General features: G+C 56.7%; 4 protein-coding genes across 5 annotated transcripts; 2 read left to right on the forward strand and 2 right to left on the reverse strand.

Annotated features, from left to right (window-relative positions):
- The first annotated feature begins 2,244 nt into the window (after positions 1 to 2,244).
- Positions 2,245 to 5,914, forward strand: zc3h15 (zinc finger CCCH-type containing 15). The gene is made up of 11 exons (XM_053874324.1): positions 2,245 to 2,507; positions 3,246 to 3,347; positions 3,424 to 3,535; positions 3,607 to 3,759; positions 4,546 to 4,637; positions 4,706 to 4,888; positions 4,956 to 5,036; positions 5,101 to 5,166; positions 5,233 to 5,358; positions 5,413 to 5,530; positions 5,598 to 5,914. The coding sequence occupies exons 1-11, from the start codon at positions 2,433 to 2,435 to the stop codon at positions 5,774 to 5,776; spliced, it is 1,287 nt and encodes a 428-aa protein (XP_053730299.1). The 5' UTR covers positions 2,245 to 2,432; the 3' UTR covers positions 5,777 to 5,914.
- Positions 5,915 to 7,331: 1,417 nt separating this feature from the next.
- On the reverse strand, positions 7,332 to 11,234 carry rbm45 (RNA binding motif protein 45). 2 transcript variants are annotated; one of them, XM_053874323.1, is made up of 11 exons: positions 10,916 to 11,234; positions 10,608 to 10,730; positions 10,110 to 10,236; positions 9,919 to 10,047; positions 8,934 to 9,101; positions 8,745 to 8,874; positions 8,567 to 8,657; positions 8,351 to 8,505; positions 8,216 to 8,291; positions 8,031 to 8,157; positions 7,332 to 7,659 (listed from the first exon to the last, which is right to left on the reverse strand). In XM_053874323.1, the coding sequence occupies exons 1-10, from the start codon at positions 11,192 to 11,194 to the stop codon at positions 8,041 to 8,043; spliced, it is 1,395 nt and encodes a 464-aa protein (XP_053730298.1). In that variant the 5' UTR covers positions 11,195 to 11,234; the 3' UTR covers positions 7,332 to 7,659; positions 8,031 to 8,040. The 2 variants fall into 2 exon arrangements, with proteins under 2 accessions (XP_053730298.1, XP_053730297.1); XM_053874322.1 differs by having other exon boundaries at positions 7,332 to 8,157.
- A 1,251-nt stretch (positions 11,235 to 12,485) lies between these two features.
- Positions 12,486 to 14,066, forward strand: LOC128764536 (cytochrome c). The gene is made up of 3 exons (XM_053874326.1): positions 12,486 to 12,850; positions 13,582 to 13,756; positions 13,831 to 14,066. Exons 2-3 carry the CDS (start codon positions 13,588 to 13,590, stop codon positions 13,974 to 13,976), a joined length of 315 nt encoding a protein of 104 aa, XP_053730301.1. The 5' UTR covers positions 12,486 to 12,850; positions 13,582 to 13,587; the 3' UTR covers positions 13,977 to 14,066.
- Positions 14,067 to 15,253: 1,187 nt separating this feature from the next.
- LOC128764535 (pyridoxal kinase-like) lies at positions 15,254 to 25,133 on the reverse strand. Its single transcript, XM_053874325.1, has 11 exons — positions 24,817 to 25,133; positions 22,791 to 22,845; positions 21,193 to 21,297; positions 21,036 to 21,119; positions 20,613 to 20,647; positions 20,437 to 20,522; positions 19,056 to 19,101; positions 18,866 to 18,977; positions 18,647 to 18,783; positions 18,501 to 18,567; positions 15,254 to 18,024 (listed from the first exon to the last, which is right to left on the reverse strand). The coding sequence occupies exons 1-11, from the start codon at positions 24,895 to 24,897 to the stop codon at positions 17,909 to 17,911; spliced, it is 924 nt and encodes a 307-aa protein (XP_053730300.1). The 5' UTR covers positions 24,898 to 25,133; the 3' UTR covers positions 15,254 to 17,908.
- Positions 25,134 to 25,234: the final 101 nt, after the last annotated feature.

The raw sequence follows: 25,234 nt of genomic DNA on the forward strand, positions 1-25,234 counted from the left end.
CCAGCCAAACACAGCACCCTGAAACAGAACTGACTCTGGAAATGTGACTCTAGTCAGGTTGTGGGTGACCTTTCTCGGGGTTCCACTGTCCGACTATCATCTCAGTGTGAAGCGCAGCCACATGAACACAGCAGGCCTCAGCAGCAGACAGATGAGATCCCAGCAGGTGGAGCTTCTCTGAGCTACGCAGACACAACAACAGCACTTTTCCTCCCCCCAGGGTGATTGTCCTCCTCGTGAAGAGGCAGTTAGCTCAGCAGGTGCTGCTCCCCGCCCGTCCTCGTCACCGCCGCGGCCTGACAGGGAGCAGATGCCCGCCGTCAGCCGAGCCGCTGAAGGTTTGTCCTTGTCAGGACGCCTTCCATTCTCTCCTGTCTGTGAGAGGCGGCGCCGTGTGTCTTTGGCCCGGGTCACTGTCATGTTTGGGCTTCTCTCAAGCACCGAGTCAAGAGAACAAGACACGCCGCTGGAGTGGCAGCGCGGCCAAGAAGACGTTTCACCTCTGTACGACGTCACCACCGCTCCTTTTTTTTGTTTCAAATATTTTTTATTGATTTTAGAAAACATACATGCATTCAAGTAAATAAAAACACACACACACACACATATATATATAAGTCAAGTGTAACAACAAAAATAAACAACATCAAAAGCACATCCCTTCCCTCCTTTACCAACGTCAGTTGAGTGTAATTATCATTGATATCAGGTGCTTTCTGGATGGGTGTAAATTCAGAATCAGAATCAGAATCAGAATCAGAATCAAATTTATTGCCATGGTCAGTGGGGAGCCCACTGACTAGGAAAGTGCCTTGGAATAAAGTGCAACAAAAAAAACAAATAAAATCAAATCAATAGAATAACATTACAACAAGGCTGTTCATGAATTTAACAGTCTGACGGCCGAGGGGAAGAAGCTGTTCCTGTGACGGGAGGTTGTGGTCTGGATGGACCGTAGCCTCCTGCCAGAGGGAAGAGGAACAAACAGTCCATGTCCAGGGTGAGAAGGGTCGGCTCTGATCCCACCTGCACGTCTCTGGGTCCTAGAGGCATACAGGTCCTGAAGAGGTGGCAGGCTGCAACCCATCACCTTCTCAGCAGAACGTACGATGCGCTGCAGTCGGCTCTTGTCCCTGGAGGTGGCGCTGTTGTACCAGACGGTGATAGAGGAGGTGAGGATGGACTGGATGATGGCCGTGTAGAACTCCACCAGTAACTTCGTCGGCAGTCATAGTTTTCGTAGCTGCCTCAGAAAGAACATTCTCTGCTGGGCCTTCCTGATGAGGGACCTGATGGTTGGTCCTCAGTGATGGTGGTTCCCAGGAAGCAGAAGGAGTCTACAATAGGAATGGATAAACCAGCGAACATGAGAGGGGACGGAGGAGCTGTTACTCTCCTGAAGTCTATGACCATCTCCACTGTCTTCTGAGCGTTGAGCTCCAGGTTGTTGTTGCTGCACCAGGACACCAGCCGCTCCACCTCCCTCTTGTAGGCCGACTCATCTCCATCTGAGATGAGCCCGATGATGGTGGTGTCGTCCGCAAACTTGATCAGCTTCACGGACTGGTGGCTGGAGGTGCAGCAGTTAGTGTACAGGGAGAAGAGCCATGGAGAGAGAACACAGCCCTGAGGAGACCCAATGTTGAGGGTCCAAGTGTCGGAGACAGTCGTCCCCAGCCACACACGCTGACTCCGGCTGGTCAGGAAGTCTGTCATCCATCTGCAGAGGGAGTCAGGCACGTCCAGCTGGCGAAGCTTGTCTTCAAGCAGAGCTGGAAGAATTGTATTAAAGGCAGAGCTGAAGTCCACAAACAGGATCCTGGCATAGGTTCCTGGGCAGTCCAGATGCTCCAGAACGAAATGAAGGGCCTGGTTCACTGCATGGTCCACAGATCTGTTGGCTCTGTAGGCAAACTGCACTGAGTCCAGGTGAGAAGCAGTGATGGACTTCAGGTGAGAGAGAAGCAGGCGCTCAAAGGACTTCATGAGCACAGACGTCAGTGCCACCGGTCTGTAGTCATTCAGTCCTGTGATCCTGGCCTTCTTGGGAACAGGGATGATCAAAATAACATCAACCATATTGTCATCTGATGATGTGGGGAAACTCGGCACCTTCGATTTAATACAATGTCTGACTTGCAGGAATCTATGAAAGTGTGCCTTTCCGAGACCAAAGTCCCCGCTGCTTTGATCCGTCGAGAAAAGCAACCGTTATTCGGCGGTGCAGCGTCCCAGGACCGGAGTGGTCTGGAGGGAGCAGGCGCCAGTGGACAGCAGGGGGCGGTGTTCGCCGCCACCACAGAGGAAGACGAGGCCGCCGCGCTAGCTGCTGCAGCAGGCTAATGTGGCTCGGACAGTTCAGCTGAGAGCACCCGGAGTCACGACAACTCACGCACCCACACGGCTTCTGAGGCGCCGCGGCTTGAGACAACATGCCTCCGAAGAAAGCCGCCCCGCCTGCGGGGAACAAAAAGACTCAGGAGAAGAAGAAGGAGAAGATAATTGAGGTAACCGGGGTAGCACGAGTTAGCATGTCGGTGCTGCGCTCGTGTGCGACGCTGCTCCTCACTCACGGCTCCAGGCAGCGGCCCAGCTGCCGCCGTGCCGCGGCTGGTGGACTCTTGTCCCTCGGTGAAGTCACGGAGCTTCTCGTGATGGCGCTACGGCGGCGGAGTCGCAGCGAGGCCTGCCGCCGTGGTTGGAACTCAACTGGCCGCTTGTTTTAGGAAGGAAATCAGTGGGGCTCGTCTGTGAAGCCTTGAAGACGGACGGCGCGTTTATTACTGTTGCGGCCCGCTGCTGTCTGTCTGTCTGTCAGGCGGGCGGGCGAGCTGCGCTGTGTGTGTGGTAAGTCTCGGTTGGCAGCTGTGCAAGTGTCTGTCGTGGGTCTGGACCCGGCTCTGTTCCAGGCCCGGCTGATGTGCTGTTATGGCAGAGGTCCTTCATGTTGAGAACCTGCTCCGTAATGACGTCATGCGCTGCGACCACTGGTCCAGGCTTCACTTTTTCAGCCTCTGTCAGCATTGTCTGATGACTTGTGGGTTTTATTCCGGGGCGGCGTGAAGCGATGGCGTGACATGTCAAAGGTGGCTGCCTTCAGATTAGCTTGTCTCTAATCCAATGAGCTCCAGCTGAAGTGGGTCCGGACCAACCTGAGAGGAGAGCGCTCTCTGGGTCGGGACCCGACGGTTGCACGACTCAGGTCGGGTGTCATCTGAGTCCTCGTGTGTTTCCTCTCCCACCAGGACAAGACCTTTGGCCTGAAGAACAAAAAAGGGGCCAAACAGCAGAAGTTCATCAAGAACGTGACTCAGCAGGTGAAATATGGCCAACAGAGTGCCAGGCAGGTGAGAGCCCGCCCACCAGCACACGCGCGCCAGCTCTGCACTGCGTTAAACTGCTCCACAACTGTCTGCTGCACAGATGGCTCAGGCTGAGGCCGAGAAGACTGGGAAGAAAGCAGACAAGAAGAAGGAGCTGGATGAGCTGAACGAGCTCTTCAAGCCTGTCGTGGCTGCTCAGAAAGTCAGCAAAGGTGAGAGGCGCCGTGGGGTCCGGGAGCCAGCGGCAGCCTTGTCAAGGCCTCGTGCTTCTGTGGGTCCCCAGGTGTCGACCCCAAGTCGGTGCTGTGCGCCTTCTTCAAGCAGGGCCAGTGCACCAAGGGAGACAAGTGCAAGTTCAGCCACGACCTGTCCATGGAGAGGAAGTGTGAGAAGAGGAGTCTGTACGTGGACGAGCGGGACGAGGAGCTGGAGAAGGGTGAGTCTAGGAACATGACAACAGCTGTGAAACGCCACTTTCTGTTCCAGCCGTGGCCGAGCTCAGTCATTAGCTCATATTGGGGAGGCTCATGATCACGATGGGCCGGTATCGCCCCGTCACTAGCTGTCACTGCCGATCAGGTGTGACGTCGCTCTGATGATGGGTGGGACGCGCCCGCTCCTCCCTCCCTCCCTCCCTCCCTGCTGCTCACTCAGCAGCAGCACGGCTGCTGTGGAGCTTCTTTCAGTCGCTCATGTCAAGTCAGTCAAGTGCTGTTGTGTGTCGGGTCAGCCACCCGAGTCTGAAGCTGCTGCCACGTCTGCAGTGGAAACGCTCATCGGGGCCGAGGACAGCTGCTGCTGCTCAGTCTGGGGCCCCGCCACCCAACTGCCACGTCTCACCTGGAACGCCACGCTCTTCAGTCGTCCTTCTGACAGAAGAGATTTTTCCCTCCCACAAGAGGAATGTGAAAAGGTGTCTGAACTAAAACGACTCGGTGCTTCATTTTTCCCGTCATGAACGCAGAAGCGCTCCAATTCGTGGTCAGTCCGTGTGATGGGCACGGACCGGCCCTGATGGGAGCCTCCCTGGTTCACGTCTGAGGGGGCGCCAGGAACCGGACCCCACATGGCCTCGTCTGCAGGCCATGTGGGGTCCATGACTCTGAGGGCAGCGTCTCCAGCTCACACTTAAAGCCTGGGCTCCTCCCTCCTCCATGAGACCGAGCTGGTGGTGACTGGCTGGAGTGGGACACTCTCAACACACCTGCGTCTTCTCCTGCAGACACCATGGAGAACTGGGACGAGAAGAAGCTGGAGGAGGTGGTCAACAAGAAACATGGCGAGGCGGAGAAGAAGAAGGCCAAAACACAGATCGTGAGTTCCAGCGGCTCAGACCTGCTCCGCCGGCTCGTCCTCCTCATCCTCCTCTTCCTCCACTGAAGGTCTGCAAGTACTTCCTGGAGGCCATCGAGAACAACAAGTACGGCTGGTTCTGGGTCTGTCCAGCAGGGGGCGACGTCTGCATGTACCGCCACGCGCTGCCCCCAGGCTTCGTGCTGAAGAAGGACAAGAAGAAGGAGGAGAAGGAGGAGGAGATCTCGCTGGAGGAGCTGATCGAGAACGAGGTTGGTGCTGCCGGTGGGACGGGTCCCGGGACGGTGACGGCTGGAGCCTGACTCTTCTGTCCCTCAGCGCTCGGCCCTGGGGGCCAACGTGACCCGCATCACTCTGGAGACCTTCCTGGCCTGGAAGAAGAGGAAACGGCAGGAGAAGGTGAGAGCGCTGCGCCTACCACACACGCTCCAGGTCTGACCCGCTGACGTGACTCCGCCTGCAGGTGAACAAGGCTCGGGAGGAGCTGGAGAAGAAGAAGGCCGACTTCAAGGCCGGGAAGTCCCTGGTGGTGAGTGTGTGTGCGAGCGAGCGAGCGAGCGTGTGCAAGCTTCTCACAGCCGCGTCTGCGCCTCAGGTCAGCGGCCGCGAGGTCTTCGAGTTCCGCCCGGAGCTGGTGGACGACGACGACGACGAGGCGGCTGACACGGGCTTCACCACCACCAATGAGGAGGAGGACGACGACGACGACACGGAGAAGGAGGTGAGGTCCTCGCACTCCTGCGCCCCGCCAGACTCTGACTCCGCCTCTCTGCAGGTGGACACCACGGAGGTGCAGGACATCGACCTGTCTCGCTTCGTCCCTCAAGAAGTGGACGAGTCGGGGATCACGGTGGCCGCCACCGACCGCTTCTCCTCCAGGAGCAAGACGGCAGGTGCGTCACCGGGCGCGTCACGTGTGGTCCAGCTGAGACGGACTCACGATGTCACTTCCTCCCGCAGAGCTGGAGCTGCTGAACGGAGCGTGCGGCGGCGCCGAGGCCAACGGCCTGTCGGGAGCGGAGGGCGGCGACGGGGCGGGGCTGGAGGAGCAGGACGTGCCGGTGGACGAGAACCTGTTCACGGGCGAAGACCTGGAGGAGCTGGACGAGGAGCTGAACGACCTGGCGCTGGAGGACTGAGCCACTTGATTTTAAATTCCAGAGACTGACCCTTCCGTGACGTCACTTCCTGTCTCTGGTGTCGCCGACTTGATCAGTGCCACGGCGGAGCGACCCAATCGTGTCGACAGGAAATTGTAAATAAAATGTTGCTGCTCATCCTTGTGAGTGTTGCTGAGCGTCCAGGGGCCTGAGGGGCCAACCGGTCAGGTGTCTGGACACTTGTTCCTGCTGAGCCCTGTCATTGGCTGCAATAAACTGCACCTGTTCCTGCACAGTGGGTCAGACTGAAGAGAGTCGAGCCATGTGGTCGCTTCTTAGATGGGCTTCCTTCTGCTCAACAGACGATTAAAAAATGTAAAACAAAAAAAATGGATAAAGACAAAGAAAATAATATACATATATTTTAATATCTATAGAAAATGTGTTTTTATATATATATTTTTTTTTTTTCTTGGAAAAAAAAGTCCCCCAAAACATACTGCATGTATATATGTGTATATATGTGTGTAGGTATCCATTCAACGGCGCTCGTCTCCACGCGCTCAATAATCCCCTCGATGTCCATATTGTTGAATAATTCCACTGGATGGCTTGTAGAGCTACAATGCTACAATGGAGGATTAGGGCCAAACACACACAGAAAAAAAATAAAAACATTACGTGATTAAAATAAAATTTAAAAAAAAAAAAATATATATATATATATAATGTGCATATAAAAAAATATATATTTTTATATATATGAATTTATTAAAATATATTTTTAATTTTATAAATATATGTACCTTTCTTTAATTTTTTTTCTTAGAAGAAAAAAAATATACATCTGTATGTGTGTGTATAGATATCTATTTTTTCCTTTTTAAAAAATGTATTTTTATATATATTTTAAGAAAAATATACACATTTTTAAAAAAATGCAAAATTGTATGGAAAAAAATCGAGGAAAAAGAAATATATATTTTTTAATCGAAAAATTATATGAACAAATATTATATAAATATTTTTGTCAAAAAAGATTTATTTATATGTATATATATGTCCCAAACCTGTCCCCTGACCAAATGTCTCCCACCTGCCGCGGGATGATGACGTGACATACGATCGCTTTTTTAATGTTTTCATAAGGATTGATGACGGCACTTTCAACCACACGCCTCACATTTATTTACACAAAATACGATGTTGGTCATCAAGTTTGTGTCTGCGGAACCACGCGTCCTGCTGCGCTTCAGTTTCAGCTCACGGCCACGGAACACACACATCCCCGCGGCAGGCGCTGTGGCCAGTTGTGCTGGGACTCTCCAGGTCCAGGAGCACAGTCAGCGAAACATGGCGGCTTCAGGGATGAATGGATGCAACCGGATCCGTCAGGCAGGAAGTTCACCAGGTTGCTTCTGCGCCGGCGTGAGTTTCCTCTCCAAACAGAGGACCAACTGGAGCCAATCGGTGGTCGCACTTTGGTCATGGTTCGGTTCACTGTTGCGCTGAACTGGACGGTTCCGTCTGTCGTGCGCAGGTGACGTCAGCCACAGGAAATGAAACCCAGGGAACAAGGTTGGCGACAGTTGAACTTTTATTGGAACAAAACATGCACCAAAGAGCTGGAAGTCACGTGTTGTTTGTCAACAAATCCACATGCAGCAGCAGGTTGTGTCTTCACTTCAGGACCAAATCAGAGTCTCCGCTAAATCAACTCAAGCAGGGCAACAGAGAAGCAGGAAGGAGGCGGGGCCTAACACGACGCCATCAAAGTACAGCAGCGGAGACTGGCCCTACTCTGGGTCACTGACCGCAGTCAGGGGTCAAAGGTCGGGTCGGGAGTCGGGAGGAGGTCTTGCTGTCGGTTGGTTGGTCGGTCGGTCGGTCAGTTCGCGTGTCAGTGTCGTGACAACAGTCACCTGGAGGATAAGAAGCTGCAGAGTTACTGGCCGCTGGAGGACACACACACGCGCATGCACGCGCACACACACACACAGGCACACAGGACAGGAGCGACGGACACCGGGACACGACACACACGACACCGTCCCGCTGCTGCTGCTGCGGTGAAGGGTTGGAGACGCAGCTGCTTCAGTCCAGGGTGGAGAGCACCAGTTGCTATGACCAGCAGAGGTCAGTAAACGAGCCAGGCTGGTGAGCAGCACGTGGCCGTGAGAGCGCGCAGCAGGAGCACACCTGGTTCAGGAGGTCCTGAACGTTGTCTCGCGCGGCTCAGAGGTGGCGTCTCTGGCGAGGTCACCTCAGGAGAGAAGAGAGAGCAGCAACTCACCGCGCCGTCCTCAGTAGGTCCGCGGCCGCTTGTAGGACTCTTCTCGGGGAGGATCGGCCAGCATCACCTTCATCTTCACGCCGTTGACCACGCGGCCGTTGAGCGCCGCCATGGCCTCGTCCGCACACTGAGACACAGCGGGCCGTCAGAAGCGGCGGGGTGGGGGCGCGAGGCGGGGCACGCACCTGTTTGTCGGCGTACTTCATGTAGCCCACCTTCCTCCCTGGGATCAGGTGGACCTCCATCAGGGAACCGAAGCGGCTGGAGACAAGAGGCAGGAGGTCACCAGGTCGCCAGGTCACTGGCTCGCAGAGCATTACCAGAAGACGTCCTCCAGCACGTCCTGAGGCAGGGGGGAGGGGCTGAACACCACAAAGAGCCGCTCCTTCGACTTGCCGTCGGCGGCCGCCATTTTCTTGGGCGGAGGGAGGCTGACGTCGGTCTGGATCCGCGACACGGCCGGAGCGGCGTAGGCCTGCGGCAGAGGCCGGCTGAGTCAGCGGCTCGGGGCTCGGGGCTCGGGGCTCAGAGGTTACCTGCGTGTTCATGGCCTGGCTGTTGGAGCCGGCCCACACTGATGACATCATCTGCGACGCCACGAACTGCATCGCCATCCGGCTGACAGACCTGGCCGCGCGCACACACACACACACACACACGCGGGAGAGTGAGCGCCACGCCTCCTCCGGTCACGTGACCCGCCGCAGCCCTCACCCGCTCCGATCCTCGCCGTCGTCCACAAAGTTCACCACCAGCCTGTTCCCCGGCGGATACTCGAAGCCGTTGAGCTTCTCCTTGGCGTAGAGCGCCGAGCCCAGGTTGCTGTAGCGGATCAGCGCGTGACCTGGAAGACACGCCGCCACGGTCAGCTCCGCCACGTCTCGCGCCCCGCCCGCCGCTCACCTTTGCTCATGCCATAGGCGTCTCTCTGCAGCTCGCAGTACTCCATGCCGGGAATCAGGTCGAAGAGAGCAAAGACCTGCTCCTGGGTCAGCGCCGCCCTGGTGGTCACCATCACACAGCGCGTGAAGTCCGAACGATAGTCCATCATCTGGTAGCTGCCTGGGTCGGCTGCCGTCCACAAACACACACCGTCAATCTGGGCTAGGGGAGGAGTCTGGGGGGGAGAGGGGGAGGAGGAGAGGAGAAGAGAGGAGAGGAGGAGAAGAGAGGAGAGGAGGAGGAGGAGGAGAGAAGGAGAGGGGAGAGGAGGAGGAGAGGAGAAGAGAGGAGAGGAGGAGGAGAGGAGAAGAGAGGAGGAGGAGAGGAGAAGAGAGGAGAGGAGGAGGAGAGGAGGAGGAGAGGAGAAGAGAGGAGAGGAGGAGGAGGAGAGGAGAAGAGAGGAGGAGGAGAGGAGAAGAGAGGAGAGGAGGAGGAGGAGAGGAGAAGAGAGGAGAGGAGGAGGAGGAGAGAAGGAGAGAGGAGAGGAGGAGGGAGAGGAGAGGAGAGGAGGGGAGGAGGAGAGGAGAAGAGAGGAGAGGAGGGAGAGGGGAGAGAAGGAGAGGGGAGAGGAGGAGGAGAGGAGAAGAGAGGAGAGGAGGAGGAGAAGAGAGGAGAGGAGGAGGAGGAGAGAAGGAGAGAGGAGAGGAGGAGGGAGAGGAGAGGAGAGGAGAGGAGAGGAGAGGAGAGGAGGGGAGAGGAGGGGAGGAGGAGAGGAGGAGGGAGGAGAGGGGAGAGAGAGGGGAGAGGAGAGGAGGAGGAGAGGAACAGGAGAGAAGTGATGGAGAAGAGGAGAGGAGGGGAGGAGAGGAGGGAGAGAGAGACAGAGGGGAGAGGGAGCGAGAGAGGGAGAGAGAGGAGAGAGAGAGAGGGAGAGAGAGAGGGATGAGAGAGGGAGAGAGAGACAGAGGGGGAGAGAGAGACAGAGAGAGAGGGAGAGAACTCGTACCCATCTGGTAGCTGTACTGGTTCATGGAGTCGCAGCTGCTGGCCATGTAGTCGGCCCTGGACTGGCCGGCGCTGTAGTCCTCGCTGGCCTGAGACTTGGTGCGAGGCTCAGCCAGGATGGCTCTGTAGGCTGAACCACACGGCACGGTGAGCAAGGCGGCCGGGCGCGGCGTGTGCTTGTGAGGACCTCACTCTTGTCGCAGTTCTCGATGGCGATGGCCGCCTGCGACGGCTTGTAGTAGCGGACGTAGCCCAGGCCCTTGCTCTCGCCCGTGGCCTTGTTCTTGATGATCACGCAGTACTCGATGTCGCCGTACTCCTGCAGCAGAGACACGCGTCACCAGGGGGCGCTGCTCCGACACCCGGCCTGGACCAGCCTGGTCCAATCCATGAGCCCAAGTCAGTGACCTGCCGAAAGGTCTTTTTTTGACTGGGCGATTGTGGGCCAAACCCGTTCGCGGCCGTGTCGCACCTTCACCGGCGCCATTCTCAACTTCAGCTTTGAATCAGGCAGTTCAGGGGACTGGTGCTGTCAGGTTAGTCACCTCCATAAACATCCAGAGCCACCCACACCACAACACGTGGCGAGACGCGTGCTGCCGCCATGGATGACTCCGATCATCCTCCATCTTGGATTCTTCGTGGTGGCTCTCATCATTACCACTGTGTAGTAACACGTGCAGCATTTACCTTGAAGGTGTCCTTCAGATCCTCCTCTGTGAAGGTCTTCGGGATGGTGACGAAGATCCTGGTCAGATCTTCGTCCTCCACGTCTCTGTGCTTGGTGGAGGAGCGAGACTGAGCGATGAAAACCTGGAGACACACACACAGACAGACAGACAGACAGACAGACAGACCAACTTGAGGAAGTGCTGTGGATGTGGGCTTCCTTCGGTCCAGTCCGGACACACTGGACCGAGGCCGTCATCCGTCTCCAGCTGCTGCTGCTGCTGCTGGGGTTACGGCCCTCAGCCGGAGCGGCGCGGAGCGTTTCTCACCTTGATGGGCTTGGTTCCCTCCGACACCACCTTGCCGTGCATCTCCTCCATGGCCAGACAGGCCTGCGAGGAGCGCGCGAACTTGACGTAGGAGATCCCCTTGGACTCCTTGGTCTGCTTGTCTTTGACCACCCACACGCCCTGGATGTCCCCGAACACCGCGAAGCTGGACCGGAGCTCGTCCTCCGTCACGGAGCGGCTGGTCACCACAAACAGGCGGCTGTTGGGAGGGTCGTCCAGGTTTTCGGGCACCGGCTTTTGCGCGGAGTAGTCGTCCATGTTGCTGCTTTGTTCTGGCTTCTTCTTCCGCCTCCACGTCTTCTTCGTCTGTTGTGGTGACGTCACACCGCGAGCGTCTCTGCCGTTCGTCTACTTACCGCCCTCTGCCGGCCACTTTCGGGGACGCGGCCCACACCACCGAACACCGCAGAGTGATGAAGTTTCCCATGGAATAAAGAAAGGTCAGCTTCACATTGGTGAGGTCACGGCAGCGGGTCAGCCTCGCACCTCCATCCTTCCTGTTGATGATGCTTTCATGTCTTCATGTGACTGACCGTGTATCGCTTCAAGACTTTTCTTGAACAAGGAAAGTGTTAGACGTGTGAGGTGCACCATCAGGTGGCGATCATGTCGGCCATGTTGGAGGTTGCTTGGCACACGGAGGAGACCAGGAGCTCGCCTGGTCTCTGGCAGAAGCAGCGCAGCTCCACACTCGCAGCATGTTAGAGAAGAGAGAAGCCTGCCAGCCTTGACTCTGAGCTCGTCATGTGACATGACAACATGTTTCCTCTGCGCTCACCACGGGGGCGTGTCTTTATGGTCCCGGAACAGTCCTGCCCAAAGGTGAGTCGCTCTCACTGAGCACCTTCAGACGTCATCATGGCAAGCATTCATAACTGGCCTCATGAACGGCGGTGGGTGGAGTGCACGTGTCGCAGATGAGACATCAGTGTTCTCACACTCGTCTGTCTGACCTCCAAACACCAGCCCGTCGAGCCGCGCCCTCAACCTTCATCCATCAGGAGTTTGACACTGCGCCGTCGTCGTCCAGCGCTGAAGCTTTGGGCTCAGAGCGCCGTCTCGTGCCAAAGTGCATGTTTTACGACGAGAGACGCTGCAATAAAGGTGAATAAAACAATGCAGAGGTCCGAGTGGCGTGTCAGGGCGAGCGCTGTGGTGCAGCCTACCCCACCCCCCGAGCTGCCTGTCATGTGAGTGGCCAGCCTCGGTGTGGGACAGTTCTATTGACAGGCAGCAGGTGCGCCGCGACCCTTTCCTCTGGTTTGGTTGGTGTGACTCCTGCAGTGATGAAGTCCAGCGGACGGAACTCTGACCTTGTAGGCCGAGCGGGGCTTCCTCTGTGACTCCTCTCTCTCCGCGTGTGTGTGTGTGTGTGTGTGTGAGCTCATGATCAGGAGTGTCTCACTCAAGGAAGACTTCACACCTTCACTTATCGGTCTGATAACAAACGCTCCGCAACTATAGCAGCTCAGCAGTAATAAACGGCTAATGAGACGATAATAACCACAGCAACTTCCTCCCGCGTCATATCCGGTCTGACGACGCGCGGGCCTCTGGTTCCGAGCAGCTGTGGAAGGCAGGAGCTGCTCAGCCGCCTCCTCTCCATCGGCTCTGTGTCGCCCTCATGTGGACCGCGTCCGCGTGCTCGTGTCTCTTGTCGTGTCCACGCGACGTGTGTCTACTGTCCTTGTTACGACTTGGCTGACGAGTCTTGACGTCCTCGGAAGCCAAGGCCCGAGACTCGGCTCGGTCTATATTTGACGCGCGGCGAGGGCTCGCCGGTCATGTGACTGCGCGGTGACGTCAGAAGCCGGTGCCGCTATACCACCGTGACCTTCTCGTGCGACGCTCAGTGTTCGCTGCTCGGAGGCTCTCGCTGCTCAGACGCTGCGTCTCGGAAGATTCCAAGCCAAGGTGAGCTGAAGCGGCGCGTCCCAGCCGCCGCCGGCGCGTCCCTTCACGGGCGTATTTCCCTGCGGCCGCGCGCGCGAGCGAGCGGGCGCCAGCTGGATGGAGAATAGCGCGGTTACTCTCTTTCCGTAGCGGTCGTTCAGTTCCCCGCAGTGTCGCGCTCACGTCTCCGACTGACACTCGCTCTGTATTCCGCGCTAGACCCAGAGGACTCGGTGCCGCGGGGCTCGGTTCTGACGCGACATTGGGCCGGAGGGTCATCGCGTCCGGACATGCAGCCGCCCCCCTCCCCCCCCTCCCTGACCGAGCCCTGGCACCGGCAGGACCGCGGCTCTGCCTCCGCCATGTTGTCTCGGGGGTCCCTGCTCATGTGAAGGTCGTCTCGGGCCCTGGAGACCGTGTGGGACCGTGCTACCATCATGTAGTAACCCGCCGTGAGACCCGCTCACTGCAGCGTCCAGAACCGTCATGACTGCAGCGGGTCCGCGCATCCGCGGAAGCGTCAGGCTTGAGGTCCAATTCTGGTTCCACGGAGCCGCGTCGGTCGGGAAAGAGTGTCCAACTGGAGCGCCTCCGTCACCGCTGCAGTTGGGACGTGGAAAGGCGTTGTGTTGGAGCCCATGCTGTGATGAAGGCGTTAATCACCGCGGGCTGCCGTTAAAGCTGCCGCGGTGCAGCTGCGAGGGTTAAGCGTCTTAGCCACTGACCTTTAACCCCGAGCCTCCTGCCCGCAGGTGACGATGGGCGACGTGGACAAGGGCAAGAAGGTGTTCGTGCAGAAGTGCGCCCAGTGCCACACCGTGGAGGAGGGCGGCAAGCACAAGGTGGGGCCCAACCTGTGGGGCCTGTTCGGGCGCAAGACCGGCCAGGCGCCAGGCTTCTCCTACACCGACGCCAACAAGAGCAAAGGTGGGTGCACCAACACCGGGCCCAGCCAGAGGGAGGCGTGGCTGGCTGACCCTGACACGCCTGTGTGTTCGCAGGCATCGTCTGGGGGGAGGACACGCTCATGGAGTACCTGGAGAACCCCAAGAAGTACATTCCCGGGACGAAGATGATCTTCGCCGGCATCAAGAAGAAGGGCGAGCGCCAGGACCTGATCGCCTACCTGAAGTCGTCCACATCCTGAAGCCCCGCCCCGCCACTTATTTAACACTTTCTACGTTTGTTTTTGTCTTTGGCTCCTAATATATTCACGCCTTTGTTCGCTCTCAAGTGCTTCTGCCTGTCGTTTATCGTTGGTCCATTGATCACATCAAAGTCCATGAAATTCATCGACGCCGTGACGGGTGGCCTGAGCTGTCGCTCGCTGCGTTTCCATGGCGACGTGTGTCTGGTACGTCCCGCTGGCAGTGGGAGACCTTCCCGGCTTCAGAGGAAGCTCCCTCCTGGTGCTGGCTCAGAGAAGGGACGGTGACTCTCAGTCCCTCGCCGTCAGACTCACTCGGCCTTCGACCCCGGCGCCGAGGTGTCGTGCATGCCACTGTCACCAGCACTGACGCCCATCAAATAAAAACATCAGTGAGAGTCATCCTTGTTTGTTGGTGCATCCCGAACTGAACTAGAGAGGGGAATAAAGAACAGCAGATTGAGAAAAACCTTTTTGGCACAGTGTGAGAGGACGAATCATTTCAGACTCGTTTGGAAACACAGGGACGGGAAGACCGGAGCAAACCCAGGGGTCGGGCTCCGAAAATAGCAGCTGGCCGTGGAGGTCTCTGGTTTCATGTGGGAGCAGTGAGGGCGGCAGACAGTGGGAGTTTGGTGTCGTGCGGCTGAGCAAAGTCCAGTCCCGCGCCTCATCTGCCAGGCCGGTTGCGCAACACTCCTGGGAATTCCTTCCAGGAATTGACCTTCCACTGACGGGATGCCGTTCCTGCCGCTGGACCGAGTGGCACGACAGAACGTTCTCCACACGTGAGGCCGGATCTTTGAGCTTTGGTTACTGAGCTCTAGCGGCCAACCGTGTCAAGTCTATCCGGAGGAAGGTCTGCAACAGGAAGTTTTCCGCCCCCTAATGGTCGAACGAGAGAAGTACAACAGCAGTTGAGTCAGCGACAGAGCTCGGGCAGGGAACAGGAGGGCAGCAGGTGGTGGGTCAAACCGAAAGATACGTCTTCTTAAATAGCCCTCAGATGGAAGTTCACCTGCCGGAGCAGCTGCTGGCCCTCCAAACAAAGACTGGTACTGCGCAGCAGGACGTCCATGCCCCATGTCCCTCCTCTCCAAGCGTTTCTAATGGTGTCCATCCCATGGAGCCCCTGAGCATCTTCAGCTCCACCAGGTCTCACTCGTGGCCCCTCACCACTGCCCGCAGGCCGCTCCACCTGGCCTGCACTCTCTGCTTCGCCTCCTCCAGCCCTGCCCAAACCCGAGCTCCTTGGTCTCCACTGCTCTCCTCTCTTCAGGCCCCACAACAGTCCTCCTCACCTGGAGCGGCCTGAGGCCTCAGAAAAACGAGCGGACGCACTCTGGTCTTAACTCCTCTTTATTGCATTAAACATACATCTTCTCATATATATATATATATTAATCTCTCTATACTTTAGAAATGTGGATTTGTACACTACAATCTTTTATTGTAACATGTTAGAAAATACTCGTAACGCTCCAAAAACAGATTCACTAGAAACAGTTACCAAACAATGATCAGGACGTTTGCTCCGGTTTTGTTTTGGCCAGCGAGGACAGACAGGAGGTGAGGAGCGACGCTCACACCTGGGTGTGGCTCTGTCCCGCTGATGCTGAGACTCGCCCTTTCTCCTCCAACAGCAGCGCTCTCCAGAGGAGGAGGACCAGCCGCTGCTTCCACCAAACCCAACACTGGTCTCAGCAAGTGTTGCTGCTGTGCTGATGATGATGGTAGGACAGAGAGATATGTGGACCTTACAGTCTGGTTTCCGTGTCAATGTCTGCACAGCACTCGGAGTCTGGAAGCCATGCACCAGCGGCCGACGCCACACGCACACACACAGAGGCCTGGGACGGACCAGGCTGCCACAGCCGACCGGCCCGTCCAGACACCGGAGGGGAGGATCCGACTCCAGAGACGGGGTGGAAGCCAGGAGCGGCAGAAGAACTGCTCCACAGAGGTTCAGACCAGTCACCGCAGGAGCAGCTCACGCTCCTCACGCACATGAAAACAGACGCTCATCTTGAAAAGGAAAAGTCCAGTTCGGCACCGCGTCAATTACAAACACCTATTTTAAAAAACAAACAAACAAACGAACATGATCAAGAGGCGAACAATCGGAGACATGAGAGGGGGATGATAGCGGCCCCTCCCCCCTGTCGTCAGCACTGTGAGGTTCCTAAGGCAGTTTGACAGAAGGTCCACAGACAAGCCGGGCCGCCCAGAACCACAACTCTCTGACGCCTCAGCTGAAGCAGGGACTGAGATGCTCGGCGGGCTAAGGCACGCGCCATGTCGAGGTGACGTCACGCAAGTGGGAGGAGTCATCCGGCGGACCTCTGCTGGAAACAGGTGGCTTCTCCAGTGGAGGCAGACAACACCGACATTCAGCCCCGCGCTCCGGGCCTCCCTTGCAGCACACGGTTCTGGGTCGGTGCTGACGTGGTGCAGACCGGCCGTGCGGCTGTGGCGGGCACGGCCGGACAGTTAGCTGGAAGAGCGAGGCGGCACGGCGAGCCAGAAGCGGCCGGGGCCTCTCTGCCATATGGAGCGAGTGACGGATGGCCCGGCAGCATCAACACGATGGTCCAAGAGAGTATATCTTACAGATGGTCCGACACAGTTAGAGAACAACATCTACACATCAACTATACATTGTGCGTCGTCTTTTTTTTGTTTCCTTATTGGTGGTATTTTGTGGGTTTCAGGGTTTCAACTTGGTCACCATTACATCACTGCTGTTAGACGGGGACGGGGAGAAGCTGAGAGAGTTGCAGAGAGACGCAGCGGAGGTCAAAGGTCGGGTGGTGAAGGTCTGCCCTCTCATTGGTCCGGATCAGCTGAGCACACGGCGGCCGGTCAGGAAGCCTCGGGCTTTCGTGGCTTCACTGGAGGGCTGTCACTGGCTCAGCTTTCACCTCAAAAGGGAGAAGAATGTGGAGCGGAGCAGACCTTTCACAGTTTCTGCTCCTGAAGTCTCAAATGATGCGTCAAAGCAGCAGGCAGAAGCCAGCGTGACTAAGGTGAACAAGCCTCCAGACCTTCACCAGCTGAACCTGCAGAGCTCAGCTGGCCCTTCCAAACCTCAGGAGACGTTGGAGGCAGCAGGAGCAGAGCTTCCTCAGGAAGACCTCAAGCAAGGTTCAGCCACCTACAGCTACTGCCTGGACAAAGGTGCTGATCGTTCACAAAAACTACCGAATAAAGGAAATCGTTCACTGAAAAGAAATCAAAATTTAAATGATTTTTTTATCAAGCCACAACCAGCGTCCACTGTCTGCAAGACTGATGAAAAGCAAGTGAAGGTGTGGGAGAGTTGTCCTCTGCTTGGGTGTGTACTCCTGTCATCAGGAGGCATCTGGATCTGGGCTGCTGTCACCACAGCTGTCCAGTCGGCCGTGTCGCCGGCCAACAGCCTCCTCTTCCCACCCTGCAGGCTTTTTGACACGCACGTCTGTTGTTGGCTTTTTATTGCTGACTGTGATTGTGAGCTATTTCAATCTGCAATCCTGTTCCAACACCCCGTACTGAAGGGAAACACAACCACAAATGACTGAAAACTAGACGAAAAACAAAGCCTTTCTCATGAAAAGAATCTGAGTTTGAAAGACCAAAGTTCAAAGCTAGATCCCAATGAACACTCATGACACCCCATCCTGACCTCGGTGAGGAGCGTTGGGAGGCGCCGAGGGCATCACAGCCGTGCTTTTGTGATGCCACTGCACCGCTGCGGGGAGCAGGTCCACACCTGACCCCGCGCCCAGTCTGTCTGCAGCTCTCCGCCCACAACACGGTTTTGGGAACTGGGAGGAGGAAGTAGACTAGAGGGGGAATACAATACCAAGAGGTTGGAGGGCGGGACGAAGGACGCTCACTGTGATGAGATCACCAAGTCACGGGGGACTGATGTGTGTGTGTGTGTGTGTGTGTTAGGAAATGACCGTGGCCTCCGTGACTATAGCAGGGTCTTCTATATCGGCTTTACTCTGAACCATGCGCAGCTCCAGCTGGGGCGGACTGGGCCTCCGACCGGGTCCTGCCAGCTCTGATGGAGAGAGGGAGAGAGGGAGGGAGAGAGTTGAGTGGGGGTCCCAACAGAGGACACTTTGAAGAGCACCTCCTCCTGACAGCGCTGTTCTGAGCGGGTTCCTTGCCTCCGGCTGGAAAGTCCTGTGGCTGCATGGCTCCACGTGTGTTTAGATGAAGCGCATGCGCGCACGCACATACATACCAAGCGCACGGGTCGGGCTTCTGACTCCTCAGCTGGGCCGCAGCTACAAGCACCAGCTGACTGAGTGCAACACTAGCGCATCACTGCGACCTCCAGCGCCACAGGGGGCAGCACCTTCCTTGGGCTGGATGTACGGCTCCGTTCAGAGCTGGGAGCGTGTGGAGGTGTGTATTTGCTAAAGGCTGAAGCCTGATCAGAGGCCCAGCAGTGACCCTCTGTCAGCGCGGCGTCTGCTCGGCGTCTCGCGGACCGTTACCCTCACGCGTCACGGCCGGCGGCGGTTCTCTCACCATGAGCGTACGATATGGTCCTCTGGATGACGTGGTGCATCACTGAAAAGGTTTTCTCACACGCCGTCTGAGGGGACAGAAGCGCAAACAGCAGCGGCTCTCAGCCTCCCGGTCACAGCAGTGCGTGCGTGTGTGCGTGCGTGTACCTTCAGGTCATTGGGGTAGTGGTGTGTCCAGGCCAGCAACATGGCAGCAAACAGGTCCCCAGTTCCCACGAAAACAGCATCCACTTTGGGCACCTCTATCCGAACCCTCTGTGTGGTCCGCATGCCATCTGGACGAACTGAAGTGGCCACACACACACACACAGACACACATGAGTGGCGGCGGCCGCCAGCGTGCGCCTGCCTCCGCTGGTCACGCACCGTGGCGCTGACTGCCCAGCGACACCAGGAAGCGGTCGCCCAGTCTGGGCGGCAGGTCGGAGGAGGTGATGACCACCGTGTCTGGACCCATGGCATGAAGCAGGTCCATCACCTGCACACATCAGAGCCACGTCAGAGGGTCACCTGCCACGTGAGCCACACACCGCCGGGTGCAGTCGAGAGCTCTGACCTCCACAGCGTCTTTCTCCGTGCTGATGGTTTTCCCCGTCAGTAACCTAGCAGAGGAGAGACTCCCTTGAGACGTCGTGCAGGCAGAAGGAGGCAGCAGAACCTGACCTCCAGGATGGAGGGCCAGGATGCCCCCTGTCCCGTGGTTACTACCATGTTTCGCTCAGGACATGTTTCCACACCGAACCATGGCTGTGACACGTGCTGCCTTTTCCTGTCGTGACGCTTAATCATGACAGATTTGTGCCTTGGAGAACCACCTCCTCCATGTGGCAGGTGTGTGAGTGTCAGACCTGAGAAACTTAGGGCGCTTTCACACTGCGGGTTCTGCCTCCAGACAGAGAGGTGCCAGATGCGAGCACAAGACAGTTGGGTTTGGACGCGGACCTGATCCCTACGTCTGGGAAAACTCTCCACAGGGGGTGAGCTTCTGGCCTCAGGCCACTCGCCGCTAGACGCTGGAAACTAGGTGTCCAGCGCCACTCCACACCGACATGATAGATGGCGGGCAGTCAAGGTTCTGGGGGGTTTGATAGCTCGGGTGTTTTCTCAACAGCTGATGTTACTGACAGACAGAGTTACTTCAGTGCATCACGCTGCGCTCTCCACTCACTGTTCTCACTGCTGTGATCTGCAGCTGTCACTGCATGAGGAGCACAGTGAGGAGGAAAGAGTTACCACCAGACCATTCATGGATCACTTCTGACGTCTGGACCTGGACGTCACTGCCTCAAACCTTCTCCATCCTCAGTCACCTCTCTCACTGTGCTCAAGGTGTGGTGAGAGCAGCGTGGACCCATCCAGACGCGCCGCATTACGCAGCTTGTTTCTGCTGTCGTTTCCTCGTAAAACCAACATGACCAGACTCTTTCATGGTTAGTTTTGGCTGTGAAAGGCCACATTCTGTTCCAGCCGTGGCTCAGCTGCGTCATCGGTTGAGTTCTGAGGTGACCAGGACTCATCATGTGAAGAAGGGACAGAGAAATAAGGAGGTCAAGGCGTGGCTGATGGCGACTTCCTTGACACCTGCTTCATCGTGGCTCACAAAGCAGCTATTGTGCGCAGAGCGCCACCAGCTGAGGAGGAAAAAGGGACATGGCCTGAGGCTGCACAGCAGGGGGCGCAGTGGCCACCCGAGACAGAACCTGCAGTGTGAGAAAAGCCCCCCACAGTCCAGAAGACACAGCGGCTGAATGGCTCCAGAGACGCTGCACACATCAACTGTGGAGCTGCAGCCGGAGTTGAAAGAGACGCAGTCGTGGAGCTGCTTCCAGTGCAAAGGCCAAGTGGCGTTACGTAAGGGAGTGTCCTGACACAGGCACTGAGATGCAGGGAGAAGCTTCTACTGTACATTTATGTAAGCATTGTCAAAGAGTTCTCACTCTGCCTCAAACTGGTTCGGAGTGATGATGTCAGCAACAGGAACCACCTTGTTCTTGTAGACAGGATAAAGATTCTGTGGCACGTACTGCAGACAGAGAGACAGAGACAGAGAGAGACCTGCAGTCGTCCATGTCAAGAGAAGATGAGCCTTGTTCCACACACACAGTGCTCTCACCATGGAGCCGTGGTCCCCGAGAACTGGGTCACACACTGCAAGGACAAAGAAGAGCGCGCATCATCAGCCTGCCATCTCACCCTCCGTGCAGCAGGAGCTGCAGAGCTGCTGTGGCCAGAGGAGGCCCCACCAACGCGGCTGGGACGTCCTCATGAGGACACAACGGCCGTGCTGTCAGCAGACGTCATGGTGATGATGATCTCGTCTCTGGTCGCTCAGGGACCTTGTGAACGGTTCCATGCACTTGCATGAGCAAACCTTCACCAGTACTGACGTTAACAAACATAACAATGAGGAGCAGGTCGTCTGAAGAACAAAGGGGGCGGAGCATGTTTGCGTGGTGACCAGTGTGTCCACTCAGTCAGCGTGCCGCCGGTGTCATGCATTCACATCTGCGGCGGCAGAGCAGGGCAGGGCACCTACCGTACACCAGGTTGGGGTTGGCTCTCTTCAGCTCCTGGATGATGTCCACCACCATCTCCAGGAAGGACGTGTCCCTGGTGTACCCTGAACACACACGCACGCACGCACAGAGGTCGGAAACCTTCCTGACGCCTGCGGCGAGCTCCAGAGCGAGTACCTGTTAAAACGTAGTCGTACTGGTGGACGTTGTTCAGTTTGATGCCTTCATAAAGAACGTGGAGCTCGTCTGCAGTCAACACCTGACCCTTCCAGTGGGAATAACCTGCGGAGAGCAGACAGGTCACGTGAGGCGGGCCAGGAAAAATGTTCCCAGCTGAAGCGGAGATTGCAGCCGTCACGACTGCGGAGAGCAGGAGACGCAGCGGGCGTCCGAGCTCGCTCACTTCGGTCAGACACACATGCTGAAGTCGGCAAGTTTCTCCGACTGACGTGATGACGTCGCAGCAGCAGGTGAGTCACAGAACAGGACACGTGCTGGTGGGGGGGATTCTGGTTGCCTAGCAACAAGCCGGAAAAAAGGCAGAGGGGCTGAGAAAAAGAGATAAACACGGGACACGGAGAAGACAACCAGTCACTTGCTGCCATTCCATTTGGACCTGCCGCTCCATTCATCACACAGTGATACTCATACGACATGTCCAGCATGACTGCACCCTCTCTCTGCTCACCAACACCAGCTATTGAATCCACGAAGCAGCTCCACAGCCGTGAAGGAGTCAAAGCCATGGAACCAAGTCAGGCACACGACGACACAAACAGGCCCAAACGCTACACCTACACCACCTACACCAACACCACCTACACCAACACCTACACCACCAACATCAACACCAGCACCAACACCTACACCAACACCAACGCCAACAACACCAACAACATCAACACCAGCACCAACAACACCTACACCAACAACACCAACAACATCAACACCAACAACATCAACACCAGCACCAACACCAACAACATCAACACCAGCACCAACACCAACAACACCTACACCAACAACACCAACAACATCAACACCAGCACCAACACCTACACCAACAACACCTACACCTACACCAACACCAACGCCAACAACACCAACAACATCAACACCAGCACCAACAACACCTACACCAACAACACCAACAACATCAACACCAACAACATCAACACCAGCACCAACACCAACACCAACAACATCAACATCCGGTTCCGGCCACATATTTTCGGCCCAAACTTTTTGGGGCCCAGTGTCGAGTGCACCAAGCATTGACTGTCGGCGGCGGCTCAGCTGGAGGAGGAGAGGATGACAAACACAACAACGTGCTTGTGTGCGGAGCAACTGTTGGATGGATGAGTTTGTTTTGATGATCAGTGAAGCTGGGTTGGAAAGAAGAGGAGGGTCCTGCAGCACTGACCCACCCACCCACTCAGTGACTGACCAGTGGACATCTGGGCTGGAGGAAGGCCTGCCAGTTGGACTGGGAAGGAAGAGAGAGGAGTGCTGGGTCCACGGTGTGATGGCGCACAGCCAGCACACTCTGAGCTCCACCCTGATGGAGAGCAACTCAGCAAAAGGCGGAGGGAGGAGCGACCTCACGTCAAATGAAGGAGAGAGCTACTTCAGAGGAGGGAGCTGTGGAGGCCAGCGCAGAAGCACAGGGGCTTGGAGGTCCTCACTAGTCCGTGCACCGTGGCATGTGAGAATTGTCACATCATGATGGAACACAATCCAAACAAGGCTGGTGCAGATCCACGGGAGGAACGTACCTGTGTGGTTAGAAAACTGCACAGAGTTGATGGAGTCCACCTCAAACCCGAGAACCTGGGGACGACAAGACACAAGAGATCAAGCAGGTGTGACGGCGGACAGGTGTAGAAACACTCTCCATCAGATCAGGTTCACTCCATGGTCCGCAGTGTTCTGGGATGGAAACCATGGTCGAAGGTTACACTTCAGAGGAGCAAACACACACTACCTTGACTAAAGTGTTGAGTGCTGTGTGTCCTTGCAGTACACCAGCCAGCTGTGACTCACTCTGGAGTACACGTTAGCATGTGGTTGAGCCGCCGTCACGGCGGAGGAGTCTGACGGCAGATCTGTGGTCTGCGTGCAGCGCTGCAGCAGCCTGGCGCCTGAGCCTCCTGACACGTGCCGCCTGGGCTTATCTCAAGGACTTGATGGAATTGGGCTGACGCCGCGGCGTTTGTTCTTCTCAATTGGCAGGAAGGTGTGAATAGAGGACGGGAGGAAGCTTGTGATTCACCTTCAGGGAAACACACAGGACCGGAACCATGACTTTGGAACTGTCCATTTACTAAAAACTTTTACAGCCATCTCCAGAGCGCTTGTCTTCTCTACCAGTGTCTACCTGTGACTCCCAGTCCCAGAGTCCCAGCAGCACTTGGGAGTGCGATCAGTTGACTGTCAGTCTGGTGCGGCCGGTGACCTGCTGCACACTGCTCACTCGGCCTCCTATCTGTTCCAGGGTTCGCCCCCCGTGGGGACGTGACCACGAATACAAGGCAGCGCTAGGCCAGAATCAGATCTGCAGCGCAGCACGCCACCAGCCGCGCGGGTCAGTCCACGCCGTGACGTCACCGGCAGCCAGTCACAGCCCCGCGGCGGACGGGTCGGACAGCTCCTTCAGAGGGATGTCCTCAACCTGGCAGCCCTCCTCCCCTGCAGCACCAACCAACCAACCAACCAACCCCGGAGGCCAGGCGCCGCTCGCTCACACACTTGACCTGGTCACTTGGGAGGAGCTTTCCTGAGAGCCCGGCCCTTTCTTGGTCATCTTTTCCAACTCTACAACGCTGCACCAATGTCCTCAGCTGAAGCACGGCGGCTCAACTCGAGGTCACATGACAAGGCAGCTCCGCACTCTCCCACCAGGAGGACCACAACCAACCCAGGGTCTCAGGTAGACAAGGTCTTTGGCTGACTGAAGTCTCATGAATTCTTCGGTGTAAAAGGGCGTTTTAGCCGCTCGCACCTCTCCTTTGATTCAGCGTGTCCGCTGGCTCACTAACCTGTCAGAGTCAGAGCATAAGAGGGCGAGACCTTTGAGTCAATTCGACTTCAATACATTGTTTTGTGTGAACTCCTCAGCGTGTCCAAACGTCAGGTGGAGGATGGGTGCAGGTCCAGTCTGCTGGAGGAACCAGTCAGGGGCCCAGGCACCACATGGCTTCACAGGAGAGTCCAGACGCTGGCCACCAGGGGCCCGGGGCCACAGGGGGCCCTTCGCCTGTCCTCAATGTGGCCCTCGTGAGGTCACAGCAAAAGCACCCTTGTTCTTTCAGCAATTTTATGGTTTTGTTTTTCTGTCTGAATTAGACGCGTTTAACGTGTAATGCTCATTTAGCTCTATTCTTTGTCAAAAAATCAATCAATCAACGGAAACACCATGTCATAACGGGCCTTTTGGAATATTGAAATCTTCGTTTTGCTTGGGTTCTTGTGTCACCACCTTGTCCCTCAGGTAGCAGCAGCATTTCGAAGGTTGAAACAGATGAAACACATGACATCAGAGGAGAGGAAGGAAGGCCTGCATCCTGATCTGATGTCCCTCCCATTCCTTTCCTCCTGACCTTTAACCTGTGGGATCTTGCTCCTGAGAGAATCACTGCACCCAGGACCTGGCTGACCTGTGACCCCGCACCTTCCGTCACCGTCAATGACAGCCTGCCCCTGACGTCACACTCCTTCTCGGACCTTTCTCAGGCGCTTCGCACCGATAACTTGGCGGAAGTGCCGTGCCATCTGAGCAGAGACGGGGCGCGCGTCACTCACCTGTAACGGGAAAGAGGCGCTCTTGTTGCCCACGTAGCCGCGGACGACGTGGCTCTGGATGGACAGGACGCGACACTCCATGGCGGCGGGCAGCACGGGCTCTTCAGCGGAGGCCGCTGGAAGACATCACAGGCGGCAGGCAGGACGGCAGAGGACGGCGCTTAGCCTGCTAGCTAGCGGCAGAGGCGCGCGGGAAGGTGAAGGCGAGGGAGGAGGGACTTCCCTCAGCGGCCTGCGTCACGGCTCCGCCGCCGCCGCTGCTGCTGCTGCTGCTGCTGCTGCTGAGCGTCAGGGCGCCTTCGCCATCCGTGACTTGGTGGCACCGGGAGGAAGCAGACGGCGCGAGCGCGCAGACACACCAGCGGTGAAGGACACGCGACGCGCGCACACCGGTGTTGTGCGCAGGCGGGATGCGTGA

Source organism: Synchiropus splendidus, chromosome 9 (genome assembly GCF_027744825.2).
Source record: "Synchiropus splendidus isolate RoL2022-P1 chromosome 9, RoL_Sspl_1.0, whole genome shotgun sequence".
In the NCBI taxonomy this organism is placed as follows: Eukaryota; Metazoa; Chordata; class Actinopteri; order Syngnathiformes; family Callionymidae; genus Synchiropus; species Synchiropus splendidus.